Here is a 12,463-nt window from a genome sequence, read left to right on the forward strand (position 1 = left end):
CTTCACTGTCCTTGTCACTGTCTGCATTTTGACCACAACCATTAAACCAGTCTATAAGAAGTTCCAGACTTTCCCTCATCTTCCTGTCTTCTCCTGAGCCCTCCAAACTCTTTTAGCCCCTGTATGTTACCCAGATCCAGAGTTGCTTCCATATTTTCATATATGTTTATAGCAGTATCTCACTCCTGGTACCAATTTTTCTGTGTTAGGCTGTTCTTGAGTTGCTATAAACACCTGTGACTGGATAATTTATAAAGAAAAATGGTTTAATTGGCTCATGATTCTGCAGGCTGTACAAGCATGGCACCAGCATCTCCTTGGCTTCTAGGGACACCTCAAGGAGTGTTTACTTATGGCAGAAGGTGAAGCAGGAACAGGCACATCACATGCAAGAGGAGAGTGGGAGCAAGAGAAAGTGTGGGGAGGTGCCACACTCTTTTTTTAGACAACCAGATCTTGAGAAAATTCACACCATGAGGACAGCATCAAGCCTCGAGGGATCCGCTGCCATGACCCAGACACTAACCATCAGGCCCCACCTCCAACATTGGGGATTACGTTTCAACATGAGATTTGGATGGGGAAAAATACCCAAACTATATCACTGCCTGTGGGAAAAATCAGCCCTCCGTATACTTGGGTTTCCCATTCCAGGTTTTGTTGAAAAAAATCCATATGTAAGTGGACCCGTACAGTTCAACCCCGTGTTGCTCAAGGGTCACCTGTATTTCCTACTTGAATACCTCCCTCTCTCCTCCTCCTTTACCCATTTAGAGCTCCAGTTTACTTGCCACATAGTTCATGGAAACCTCCCAGATTCTTCACTACCAAAATATCATCTCTCTCACTCTCACTGCCACGTAGCTTTTGTGCTCCTCCTTGTAGAATCGTCATGTACGGTTGTGCAGGTTGTGCTCCTTCTAATTCTAAGGGTATCTTGCACATTATTACCCATTAGTCTTTGTGGAAGGCTCCCTGGGAAGTGGGCCATTCTCAAGCTCTGCAGTTGTGTGTGGCAGCCCAGCACAGTGGCGAATCCATGTTCTGATGTGTGTGGACTTTTTTATATTCTGTCTTCCTCTGACTCTCCAAGATTGCAAGCTGCCTGAAGAGAACACTCGTAGTTCATTCATCACCTATATCCCTTTTGTAACTTATATGTAGTTATTGCTTAATAGCTCTTTGTTGGCTATTTATTCATTCAGCCCGTTTTTTGGTCTGTGCTTGGAAGAACTAATTGAAAATACTTCATCGAACAGTCGATGCAAAAGTAGTAGAGGAAAAAAAGCAGTATCAGAAGTTAATATTGATAATAGAGAACCTGTATTGAAATCTTACCATATATCAGGTAGTACTTTACTAAGCACTTTATGTCTATTATGTCACTTTATCCTCACAATTATCCAATATAATATTCCTTGCTTCCTATTCTCTCTCCTGCTTTGAAGATGAGGAAATTGAGGCCTTGAGAGATTAAGTGACTTGCTTACAGTCACTCAGCAGGTACTGCAGCCGGGATGCCAAGCCAGGCATTCTGGAACACAGCCCAAACTCCGAACTCTTGATACGGAGTGTGCCATCAACTGCTTCTGCCCTCCTATGATGGTGGTTACAGTGATAACAGAAGGAGGGGCATTGGCTTTTTGTTGTTGTTACAAGAGTATCTATGGAGGACCCATGATTCACCAGCTCTTTGCTGGATACTGTGGATGGAAATGAAAAGATGGTTTCTGTCCCCCGTGATCTCACAATAGGGACAGGGAGCCAGCGGTTTGAATCCGTATCATAATGCCTTCCTGCAGATGGCAGGCGAGCTTTTCACACAAGGCGCAGAGTTAGCAGGAGAAAGAGACAAGGAAGGGCTCAAAGAAGGTTTCCAGGAGGAGGTGACTTACACAGGGAATTTTGAAGAATGAACAGGAATTCATGGGGCTTCCAAGCAGGGAAGGGCATTCCATGGAGAGGGAAGAGAAAGATACAGAAATGTGGGAAGTATGATGCGTTAGAGCAAATATAAGAAGCTTGGTCCTTTTATTATTGTCACCCCCTGGCTCAAATTAAGCCACTGTAGATGAACATGAAACTTGACCATGATATAGGCTTACCTTTATCCATTCTCCATTAATAAGACTCTATTATGGCAACTATGGCCTTGGGAGACAGTCGTGGAAACGGTGAGGGCCAAATGGACCATCTATATACCAGTGACTTTGTCCTACTGCCTCTGACTTGGCCCTCAGGTAAGCCACTGGCCAATGGGCAAACACAGCATTGTCCCTTCATGCCACCAAACATCACCACGGCCCAGTGGCAGCTTCTTATAGGGCGTTTAGGGAAGCTCTAAGGAAGATATGCCCCTTTCCACTGAGCGTGGTGAGCATGGATAATTTTACGGGAAAGTTGCAGTCTTTAGGCAGTGGGTCCCATAGGGAAATTCTGCAGTGCTGACTGCTTTTGGATTCGTTTATTCGGTTTATTACCCTCAGGCACCTGTCACGTGTATGGCGGGTTGACTTTCTTCAGGTCTAGACCCACCCATTCAGCAACAGCACTGGCTTTGCCACCCCCGCCTTCAGCTTGGTGTGCCCAATCCCAGACTCACTGTCCTCCTCCACAGTGACTTTCTCGTCGTATCCCTGGTCCTGGAGCCATTGCCACCCACCCAGGACCCCAGTGTTGCCTTCTGCTCCTCCTTCTCTTTTTTTCTCATATCTAAGATCTGTTCTTTTGAAATCCTCTAGATCCAGCTTCGTTGTCGCTCTTCCTGGCATAGACACTGGTTTGGGGTGTTTTTTTTTTTTTTTTTTTTTTTTTCCTTTGAGACAGAATTTCTCCCAGGCTGGAGCGCGATGGCGCAATTTCCGCTCACTGCAACCTCTGCCTCCTGGGTTCAAGTGATTTTCCTGCCTCAGCCTCCCAAGTGGCTGGGATTACAGGCATGCACCACCACGTCTGGCTAACTTTGTATTTAGTAGAGACGGGGTTTCTCCGTGTTGGTCAGGCTGGTCTCAAACTCCTGACCTCAGGTGACCCACCCGCCTCAGCCTCCCAAAGTGCTGGGATTACAGGTATGAGCCACGGCACCTGGCCAACACTGTTTCAATCAGATTCTCATTTCACACCCCCCAAGTCTAATGATCTCCTAAATGACATGTCTACATCTGTTCCCCTCATCTGTCCACAACTCACCACCCATCTATCCATTCAGTTCACTTATTAAACTCTTCCTCTCTTCTAGGCACTGAGCTGTAGATCATGGATCTGTCCATTTGAACACATCTGATGTGATCCTTGACCTTGCTGAGCTCCCAGGGGGGTTGTAGACAAGTAGACAGGCAACCACTACCTAAGAATGAGTAGGTGGGTACATGTGGCTGGGATAACAGTTAGGGCCCCTGACCTAGACGTGGGGAGTCAGGAAAGGATTCTAGGAGCAAATGATGGTGGCCCTAAAGCGGACTAAGAGATAACCAAGTACTGAACGTGGAGGTGCAGGGTGGGCAAGACTGTGAGCTCCATGACAACGGGGACAGTGTGGGTATGTGTGACTCACCACTGTGGCCCCCAGCATCCGGTTCATCCCCTGACAAATGGGGTGTTCCCAGTAAGGATTTATTGAATGAGCAACTGCGGGACAGTTCCCTGCAGAGCAAGCTAAACATGATAAGGTCCAGGGTGGAGAGAGAGCACGGGGTAGTGGGTGGGAAACTGAGAGAGAGTCTGTATGTCTGGAACATAGGATAGGGCTGGGGAGTGACCAAGCCAACAGCTGAAAGCTAAAAGGCCAGTCATCCTGCCCCCAACACCTCCCTGAAGTCTAGTGTGTTTGTTTTTATTTTATTTATTTATTTATTATTTATTTATTTATTTTGAGACGGGGTCTCGCTCCGTCACCCGGGCTGGAGTGCAGTGCCACAATGTCGGCTCACTGCAATCTCCACCTCCCAGGTTCAAGCAGTTTTCCTGCCTCAGCCTCCCAGGTAGCTGGCTGGCTAAATTTTTGTATTTTTAGTAGAGACGGGGTTTCACTGTGTTAGCCAGGATGGTCTCAATGTCCTGACCTCATTTTCCGCCCACCTTGGCCTCCCAAAGTACTGGGATTACAGGCGTGAGCCACCGTGCCCGATCTGGACTGTTTTAATTAAACTTTCATTACATTCTCGTATCTGTCCTTCTCTGCTCCAACCGTGGAGCCCTGCTAAGCCCCTCCGCCCCCGGCTCCCACTCCTAATACAACCTGGGCCCAAACTTTGTCTCCTGTTGCTCACCTGGGATTGCATCCCCTCTGCTTTCTCTTCTTGTCAAAGTCCTGCGTTTCCCTTTAGGGCACAGCTTCCCTCTCCTCTTACAGGTCCTTCTGACCCCGTCAGAATTGGCTGCTGCTTTACTCCCATGGAACGTTGTGTTCTTTTGTAGTCCTTATCACATTCCGCGCCGTGCTTATATTTAACTGCGCTCATCTGTCTCTGAGCAGTATGAGCTCTTTGAGGTCAGCGGGCCGGGTCATTCTCATCTTTGTATTTCCCACAGTGCTCTATTGCTAGTCAGTACTCATGCCATGAATGAGTTACGCTGTAACTCATGGCATTACGCTGTATGTCATTATTTGTAGTAGCGCAATAGTATTTATGCTAGTAGGTCTTGACTGACGTACTGCTTTGTGTCTAGCCGGTTCCTCATTAGGGCACATCTGCTATTGATTATTATCCCATGTTTATTTTTGATGTGCCATAGTTTGCACTTCTTATCGTATTTAATCAACCCAGCAGCCTTATGAGAAGGTCTTTCTCCACATTTTCCAGAATGTAGAAATAGCAGTGCAAAGGGGTAAGTGACATGCTCAAGATTCCCACTCATAAATTTCAGACCTGGGTTTGGAACCCTTTTTCCATTTATCTCTGGAAGTTTTGCCCTTGCGTAATGCTCTTTGATATTTTGGGTGCTGCCTCAGTAAAAGCAGCATTAGACATCTCAGCTCCTAACTGAAAGTGTTCAGGGCATAATAAGGTTGTTTGCCACCAGAATCTGATTTTATTACCAAAAGTATTAAAGTAACCACTTTGTTAACGCAAAATCCACTTTGGTCTGAGTTCTGGCCACCAAGGCTTTCTGTAGAGGCTGGAGGCCATTGGCCTGGTGTACAATCTGAAAGTGGTCTGTTTTGGGATAAGTGAAAGCTATAGAAATATTGAAAGTGAGGACAAGCTGATACTGGGTGATGGGGGCTCCGGATGACTCTATCTTAAAGCCTTGTTTTCTTTTGGAGAGGAACACGCAGAAGACTGAACTTACACCGTGCTGTGAGAAAGTCTCTTGCCAGCTGCCTGCAGCCAGTCTAAAAAACTTACCCTATGTTGATGTGTTTCTGCATTAAGGCTGATAAGTCCAGGTGGCAGATGTAAAGGTTGACCAAATTGTTAACACATGCTCTACTTACGCCTTTCAGAAAAAAATGACTATCCTCATAACAGGTATGGCATTTGGCCTGAATTGGGTGTCAGTAGTGATTGGCGGTTGGTTGTCACTTCTCTGAATCACGGAGGTTGGGTGAGATGCCTTCTCTCCTTTTCAGCTCCTGCAGCCTCACCAGTGAGTATCGGTTTTGTAACATGCCAGATTTACTCTCACAATTGCCTTTAGAAACGAGCCCCGCCATAGGAACTGTGAAGAGTGTGTTTCTGCAGCTGTAATTCAAAGAGCTTTACATCTCTTCCTGACCCTTCCTTCTCACACTCCCCACAGACGGAACCCTCTGCACTTCCACCTTATTGCCGACTCCATTGCGGAGCAGATCCTGGCCACGCTCTTCCAGACCTGGATGGTGCCCGCCGTGCGTGTGGACTTCTACAATGCAGACGAGCTCAAGGTATGGGCAGGAGGGGAGGCACCTCCGTGATCTCCTCTAGCTGGAAGCGTTACTGCTTGTGGTTTAGTAGACTGTAGCAATGCCAGAAATCTCAGCTCCTAACTGAAAGTGCCTACGGCGTAATGAGGTTGTTTGCCACCAGAATCTGATTTTATTATCAAAAGTATTAAAGTAACCACTTTGTGTGCACAGAATCCACTTTGGTCTGAGTTTTGACCACCAAGTCTTTCTGGAGACGCTGGAGGCCATTGGCCTGGTGTAGAATCTGAAAGTGGTCTATGGTCGCTGTCATCTAGAGAGTTCTATTACCCAGTGAAGTAAATGCTAAACTCAGACCCCCATGGGCTGGAGTTTAAATCTGCGTATTGTCACTTACTGGTCAAAAGACACAAAGTAAACCACGCACCTCTGCTGGACCTGTTTTCTCATCAGTAGAAAAGGTGGATGAAATACCAAACTCATGGGGATAATTAAGAGACTCAAATGTGAGAATATATTTCAATGTGCTTTAAAAAGACACCGTTGAATAAATATTAAAGGTTATGCCAGGCTGGAGGGATTTCAACCAAATGAAACCTTTTTGGTCATCTCATTCCCTTGCAGTTTTTTTGTGGTACCATTTCGCTTGCATCATGTTGAGACCCACAGCCCGATTAAGAAGTCCTGAATATTCTGGCTCTTGATTCTACTTCCGGTCTTGTCGCTAGCATTCCTGTAAACCTTTACTATTCCTTTAACTCTAAGTAGCAGAGCACACCTCTGGTTCCCTTGGCCCCCTCTTCTGTGTTTGAGTCTTTGCTTATTCTGTTCCTTCCATCTGATATGCCCTTCCCACCTATCTTGCCACAACTCCTGTTCATCCTTCAGGACTCAGCTGCAGTGCCAACTCCTCTTAAGAAACACCTGACTTTCACAGGAAAGAGGAAGACATTTTTTGTTCACTTCTCTGTCTACTGGACCCTTCTCAATGGGATAGGAGGAGAGGAGCCGCATCTTATTCTTTTCTGTATTTCTGGTGCGTAGTAGGTACCTGCTAATGCTTGTGGATTTCACAAATTGCTGTGATTAGAGGAACATGTGACTTTGCAGAAATACACTGATGCTCTGTCTCCGATCACCTTAGGAAGGACTTAACACCTAAGCATGAGGCTGACTCTGGCAAATTGCTTGTTCCAAATCTCAGAAAGCCATTATCTTTTCATTTTAGAGCCATAACATTTTTAATAGATCACTGACATGCCAGCCAGAGTTTCCGATGTTCACATATTTCAGGCTCTGAGGTTGATGGAGATGTTCGGAATTTAGCATTTGGGGATTGTCGTGGTAATTGGCGTGCCATTCCAATCTATTCTGAGCTAAAATTGATTAACACTCTTAAAAAGGGAAAAACAAAATTTAGCAAATTGCTGCGCTAATTAAGGTGAAAGCAAGCCACTCTGTCTCCCAGGGTCTTAGCGCCAACACCGTGGGGAAAAGCAGCCCGGAAGGAGGAGCGGCAGCTGGTTCCGAAGGATGCCTCTGCCACTGCATTCACCATTTGCCTTTCTTTCGGTCGGAGTCCAGCGCCGCGTCCCCTGTGAGCCTGCGCAGGGAAGACACCGAAGTGGGCTGGGCGTAATGGCTCACGCCTGTAATCCCAGCACTTTAGGAGGCTGCGGTCAGGAAGATCGCTTGAGCCCAAGAGTTTGAGACCAGCCGGGGCAACATTGTGAGACCCCCCCCACCTCTACAAAAAATTTTAAAAATTATCCAAGTATGATGGCACACGCCTGTAGTCAGTCGAAGCTGCTCTGGAGGCTAAGGCAGGTGCTCTGGAGGCACTTGAGCCCAGGAGCTTGAGACCAGCCTGGGAAACATAGTGAGGTACCTGCCCCTACAAAAAACTAGCTGGATGTGATGACTGCACTTATAGTCCCAGCTACTCTGGAGGCTGAAAAAGGAAGATCACTTGAGCCCAGGAGTTCAAGACTGCAGTGAACTATGATCGAACCACTGTATGCCAGCCTGGGTGATAGAGCTGGCATGTGGTACAATTGTAGTGGTATGTGGTGTGATGTTGTGGTATGATCATAGCGGTAAGATCATGGCTAAATGAATGTATCATTTTTCTTTCTCGAAAAAAAAAGGAAAAATACAAAGTGATTGGGGAAAAAACTAATTTCAAATCCTGGTTTACTGTTGAAGAATTCTCTAACTGGTTTTGAACCTTGGTTCTCTCAGCTCTCAGATGGCTTGGGACTGAGTCAGCCACAAAGGAAGGGATGAAATAAGATGGCCCAGTGTACACAACATGGCAGGTTCTTAAAAATGCTTCATTCCACTTGCAGCCAAGGCCAGAATGACTTAAAATGCCCTTGGGTGGTGTGGCCTGTTGTGAAATCCATCAACAGCCAAGAATTGGAAGGAGTACGGTACTGTGGACTGGAATTCCCTCCTGGAAGCCCCTTCCGTGAGGTCTCGGATGAAAGGGGAGAAGGGGAGGAAACACTGATGCTCTGACTCTGTCATGCCTACTTTAATCCAGGGAAACCAGCTGTCTATTATTTTACATGCTGGCTTTTTTTTTTTTTTTAATACATCCTAAATGAATCCTTCATAGCTTAACAAATGATAATTTAGAAAATACAATCTGATATGTTCAAAAGAATATTGTCTCTAGAGTCCTGTCCTCTAACCCGATCTCTACTATTGAAGACTCCATTGAAGTTTCCTGACACCTGCTTTTTATTCCCCTGCCAATTAACCACCTATCTCTCTCACATTCCTGAGTCCCCTGAGAGCATTGTCAGAATCCAGTACAACAGTGAGGATGAAAGTATTTATAAAAAGTAATTTTTTCATAATAATAATAGGATTCATGGCAAAGCCAGGATGGAAACCCAGACCTGACTCCATGATCTATTAGATGTATTATAATACATCTGTCTATGTATTAGTTTATACATAACCCAGATCAACAACCCCAAAGCCATGATCTGCCTACTCCACCATCCTGACAACTCCCTCTGCAGTGGCATCGCCATCTGCTTAGTTGCTGATCTGAAACTGAGAGCTCATCTTTGTCCCTTTCTCTTACCCCGGGTCTAACCACATCACACCCTAGTGTGGCTCCACCACCCGCTGCACCTACCTAGTCCATGCTTTGTGATCTTTCCCCAGCACAATGGCAAGTGTTTTTTCAGACTAGTCTCTTCCCTCCACTGCTCACCTCTCCTCCCCCGTATCTTTTCTCTCATTAGCAAAAGTCAGCTTTCCAAAAACAAGTGCAGTCATGCCACTCTTTTCCTCTGGATAAAACCTTCCCTGGTTTCCTACTGCTGTGAGATAGAGGCCACAGCGTTTGTTTTTGTTTGTTTGTTTGTTTGTTTTTTGCAGGTGGAGTCTCGCTGTGTCGCCCAGGCTGGAGTGCAGTGACATGATCTCGGCTCACTGAAACCTCCACCTCCTGGGTTCAAGCGATTCTCCTGCCTCGGCCTCCTGAGTAGAGTAGCTGGGACCACAGGTGCGCACCACCGGGCCCAGCTAATTTTTGTATTTTTAGTAAAGACAGGGTTTCGGCCGGGCGCGGTGGCTCAAGCCTGTAATCCCAGCACTTTGGGAGGCCGAGACGGGCGGATCACGAGGTCAGAAGATCGAGACCATCCTGGCTATCACGGTGAAACCCCGTCTCTACTAAAAATACAAAAAAAAAAATTAGCCGGGCGCGGTGGCGGGCGCCTGTAGTCCCAGCTACTCGGGAGGCTGAGGCAGGAGAACGGCGTAAACCCGGGAGGCGGAGCTTGCAGTGAGCTGAGATCCGGCCACCGTACTCCAGCCTGGGCGGCAGAGCGAGACTCCGTCTCAAAAAACAAAACAAAACAAAACAAAACAAAAAAAAAAAAAAAAAGACAGGGTTTCACAGAGTTGGCCAGGTTGGTCTCGAACTCCTGACCTCAAGTGATCCGTCTACCTCAAGTGATCCGCCTATCTCAGTCTCCCAAAGTGCTGGGATTATGGGCATGAGCCACCGCCCCCGGCCAAGGCCACACAGTTCTTAACCGAGTCGCATCTCTCTGCAGACTCTGGCTCCTGCCTCCTTCCAAAGTGTACTCGCACCACTTGCATCCTTCCTCACTTTCCAGTCCTGCAGATTCACTTTGCTCCTTCTTTCCCACCAGAGCACCTTTGAACAGGTGATTTCTTCTATTTGTTAAACTGTTCCCCAACTTCCTTCCTTTCCCCCATTGCTAATGAATAACAAGTTCTTTTGCTAAAGTTACATGTACTCAGGGAAACTTTCCCTGCCTTTTTCATTTCATTGGGGTTGCTTTGTTACATGTTCTCCTAGAATCACATACATTTCTTCGGTAAACTCAACACAGAGGGTATTATTTCATGCTTTTGTGTGATGAGCTAATAAATGTCTGTCTGTCTCCTATACTGTAAGCTCCCACACCAGCATCACGTCTGTATTTCACCACCTTTGTATCCCAAATGCCTGGTGTGAGGCTTTTAAAGATGTTTGCTAAACCATTTTTCAAAGAAGTTTTATAGATGTGTGCTACAACTTATAAAGATGCTTGCTAAATGACTGGCTTGTAAAGATGTTCATTAAATGACTGACACATGATGAATTTAGAGCTGGATCCCTAAGAATAATAAAACCAGTGGCAAGGAGTTTCTCTATCACTGTCAGGCCCAGGAGTTCACGTTTCTTTATCATGGTGGAGCCCAGGGTCACCACATTCCTAATGCCTATTTGTGTGCGGGAGGCTTGCGTGGGCAGCCAGCAGTTTGCCCACCAGCCACCCTGAAGTCGCATAGATAAGGCCTCTCCATTTGCACCAGCTTGCCTCCTAGGAGCAGCTCTGGGACTGGTGAGTGAGTGTCTTTCCATGACAGGTACGCTAGGAACCATCCAGTAGACGACCTCAGGGAAGGAGAAAGAACAGGAGAGAAATGGCCTTGTGCTGTGGTCCGCAGTTGCATTCAGGAAGCAAGTCAGACGGTACCCTCAGCAGACACACGTGACGGTCTCTCCGGATACAGCTCCAAGAAATCACTTGGTACAGCTGTTGGAAATGGCATTTCTCAGAAATGCTCCTGTGGGCCCCTTATGATATCTGTTAGTGCTGGAGAATGAAGGAATAGGGAACAGGAAATTTGTGAGAGATCGGTGCATGATTAAAAATGAACTGTGGGAAATTCGCAGTGGACCAGCGCACTTCTCTCTGTAATGACCAATTAGGGAGGGATTTGCAAATAGTGGTGGCTCAGCCTGCCTGTCTCTGTGGCCTGTGAAATGCTCATTGGTCTTCCCGATATGTACATGGCCCATTTGTTTCCGGCCTCCAAGTCCTGGTACCAACAGGCTACCAGGACTGAAGGTACCTCTCCCCTGAACTCCACTCAAAACACGCAGCTCCAGTCTACAGGAGGAGAACTTATTTTTGCGTAGAGCTTTGTCAGTGGTGCGCGCTGTCACTCATTTCTCATGACGAACCTGGGGGTTGGAAAGAGAAGTATGATTACCTCCATCTCACAGATAATTCTTAAGTTAAAGTGCGGGGTTGAAGAGCATTTGCTGAAGATTAGGCTGCTAACAAGTGCTGATGCTGATATTCGACTTTTCCCTTCCCCGATGAAATGACATGAGATAGAGGATTGTATAATTCAGTAGGCATGGATGTGCTGGAGATCTTAAGGGAAGTTGAAAGACATGGGCCGCAGCCCCTGGGAAATGACTGTTGGTTATGACCGTCGAGTTGCACTTGAATTCAAGATTCCTCTTTTCCATGACTTTGGATCCCACAGGCTGTGGTCTAACATCTATTGCTTAAGAATCACTTAGTCAACCATTGTGGAAGACAGTGTGGTAATTCCTCAAGGATCTAGAACCAGAACTACCATTTAACTCAGCAATCCCATTACTGGGTATATACCCAAAGGTTTATAAATCATTCTGCTGTAAAGATACATGCACATGTATGTTTATTGCGGCACTATTCACAATAGCAAAGACTTGAAACCGACCCACATGCCCATCAATGGTAGACTGGGTAAAGAAAATGTGGCACATATATACCATGGAATACTATGCAGCCTTTAAAAAGAATAAGTTCATGTCTTTTGCAGAGACATGGATGAAACTGGAAACCATCATTCTCAGCAAACTAACACGAGCACAGAAAACCAAACACCGCATGTTCTCACTCATAAGTGGGAGTTGAACAATGAGAACACATGGACACAGGGAGGGGAACATCACACACTGGGGCCTGTCAGAGGGTTGGGGGTTGGCAGAGGAACAGCATTAGGAGAAGTACCTAATGTAGATGATGTGTTGATGGGTGCAGCAAACCACCATAGCACGTGTATCCCCATATAACAAAACTGTATGTTCTGCACATGTATCCCAGAACTTTAAGTATAATAATAATAAAAAAATCATTTACTTCATTTCTCATGTTTTACCTGGTTCTCTCATGGTCTGTTTCTCACAACACCTCTATGGACTAAGTCCTGTTATTATTTCCATTGTATATACAAAGGAACTGAGGCATGGGGAGTTAACTAACTCCAAATCACATAGCTGGTACATGGCAGAGCCAGGGTGAA

The 12,463-nt window shown here is 46.2% G+C and overlaps 1 protein-coding gene across 4 annotated transcripts in view; it reads left to right on the plus strand.

The window, feature by feature from the left end:
• The window catches only part of LARGE1 (LARGE xylosyl- and glucuronyltransferase 1), a 633,432-nt gene that overhangs the window by 311,678 nt on the left and 309,291 nt on the right, over positions 1–12,463 (plus strand). For all 4 annotated transcript variants that reach the window (XM_050745851.1, XM_050745855.1, XM_050745853.1 and 1 more), the window contains exon 5: positions 5,743–5,866. In XM_050745851.1, the coding sequence (XP_050601808.1) occupies positions 5,743–5,866 (124 nt within the window). The remainder of the gene's footprint in view (positions 1–5,742; positions 5,867–12,463) is intronic.

The sequence above is a fragment of the Macaca thibetana genome, chromosome 10 (assembly GCF_024542745.1).
Source record: "Macaca thibetana thibetana isolate TM-01 chromosome 10, ASM2454274v1, whole genome shotgun sequence".
Lineage (NCBI taxonomy): Eukaryota > Metazoa > Chordata > Mammalia > Primates > Cercopithecidae > Macaca > Macaca thibetana.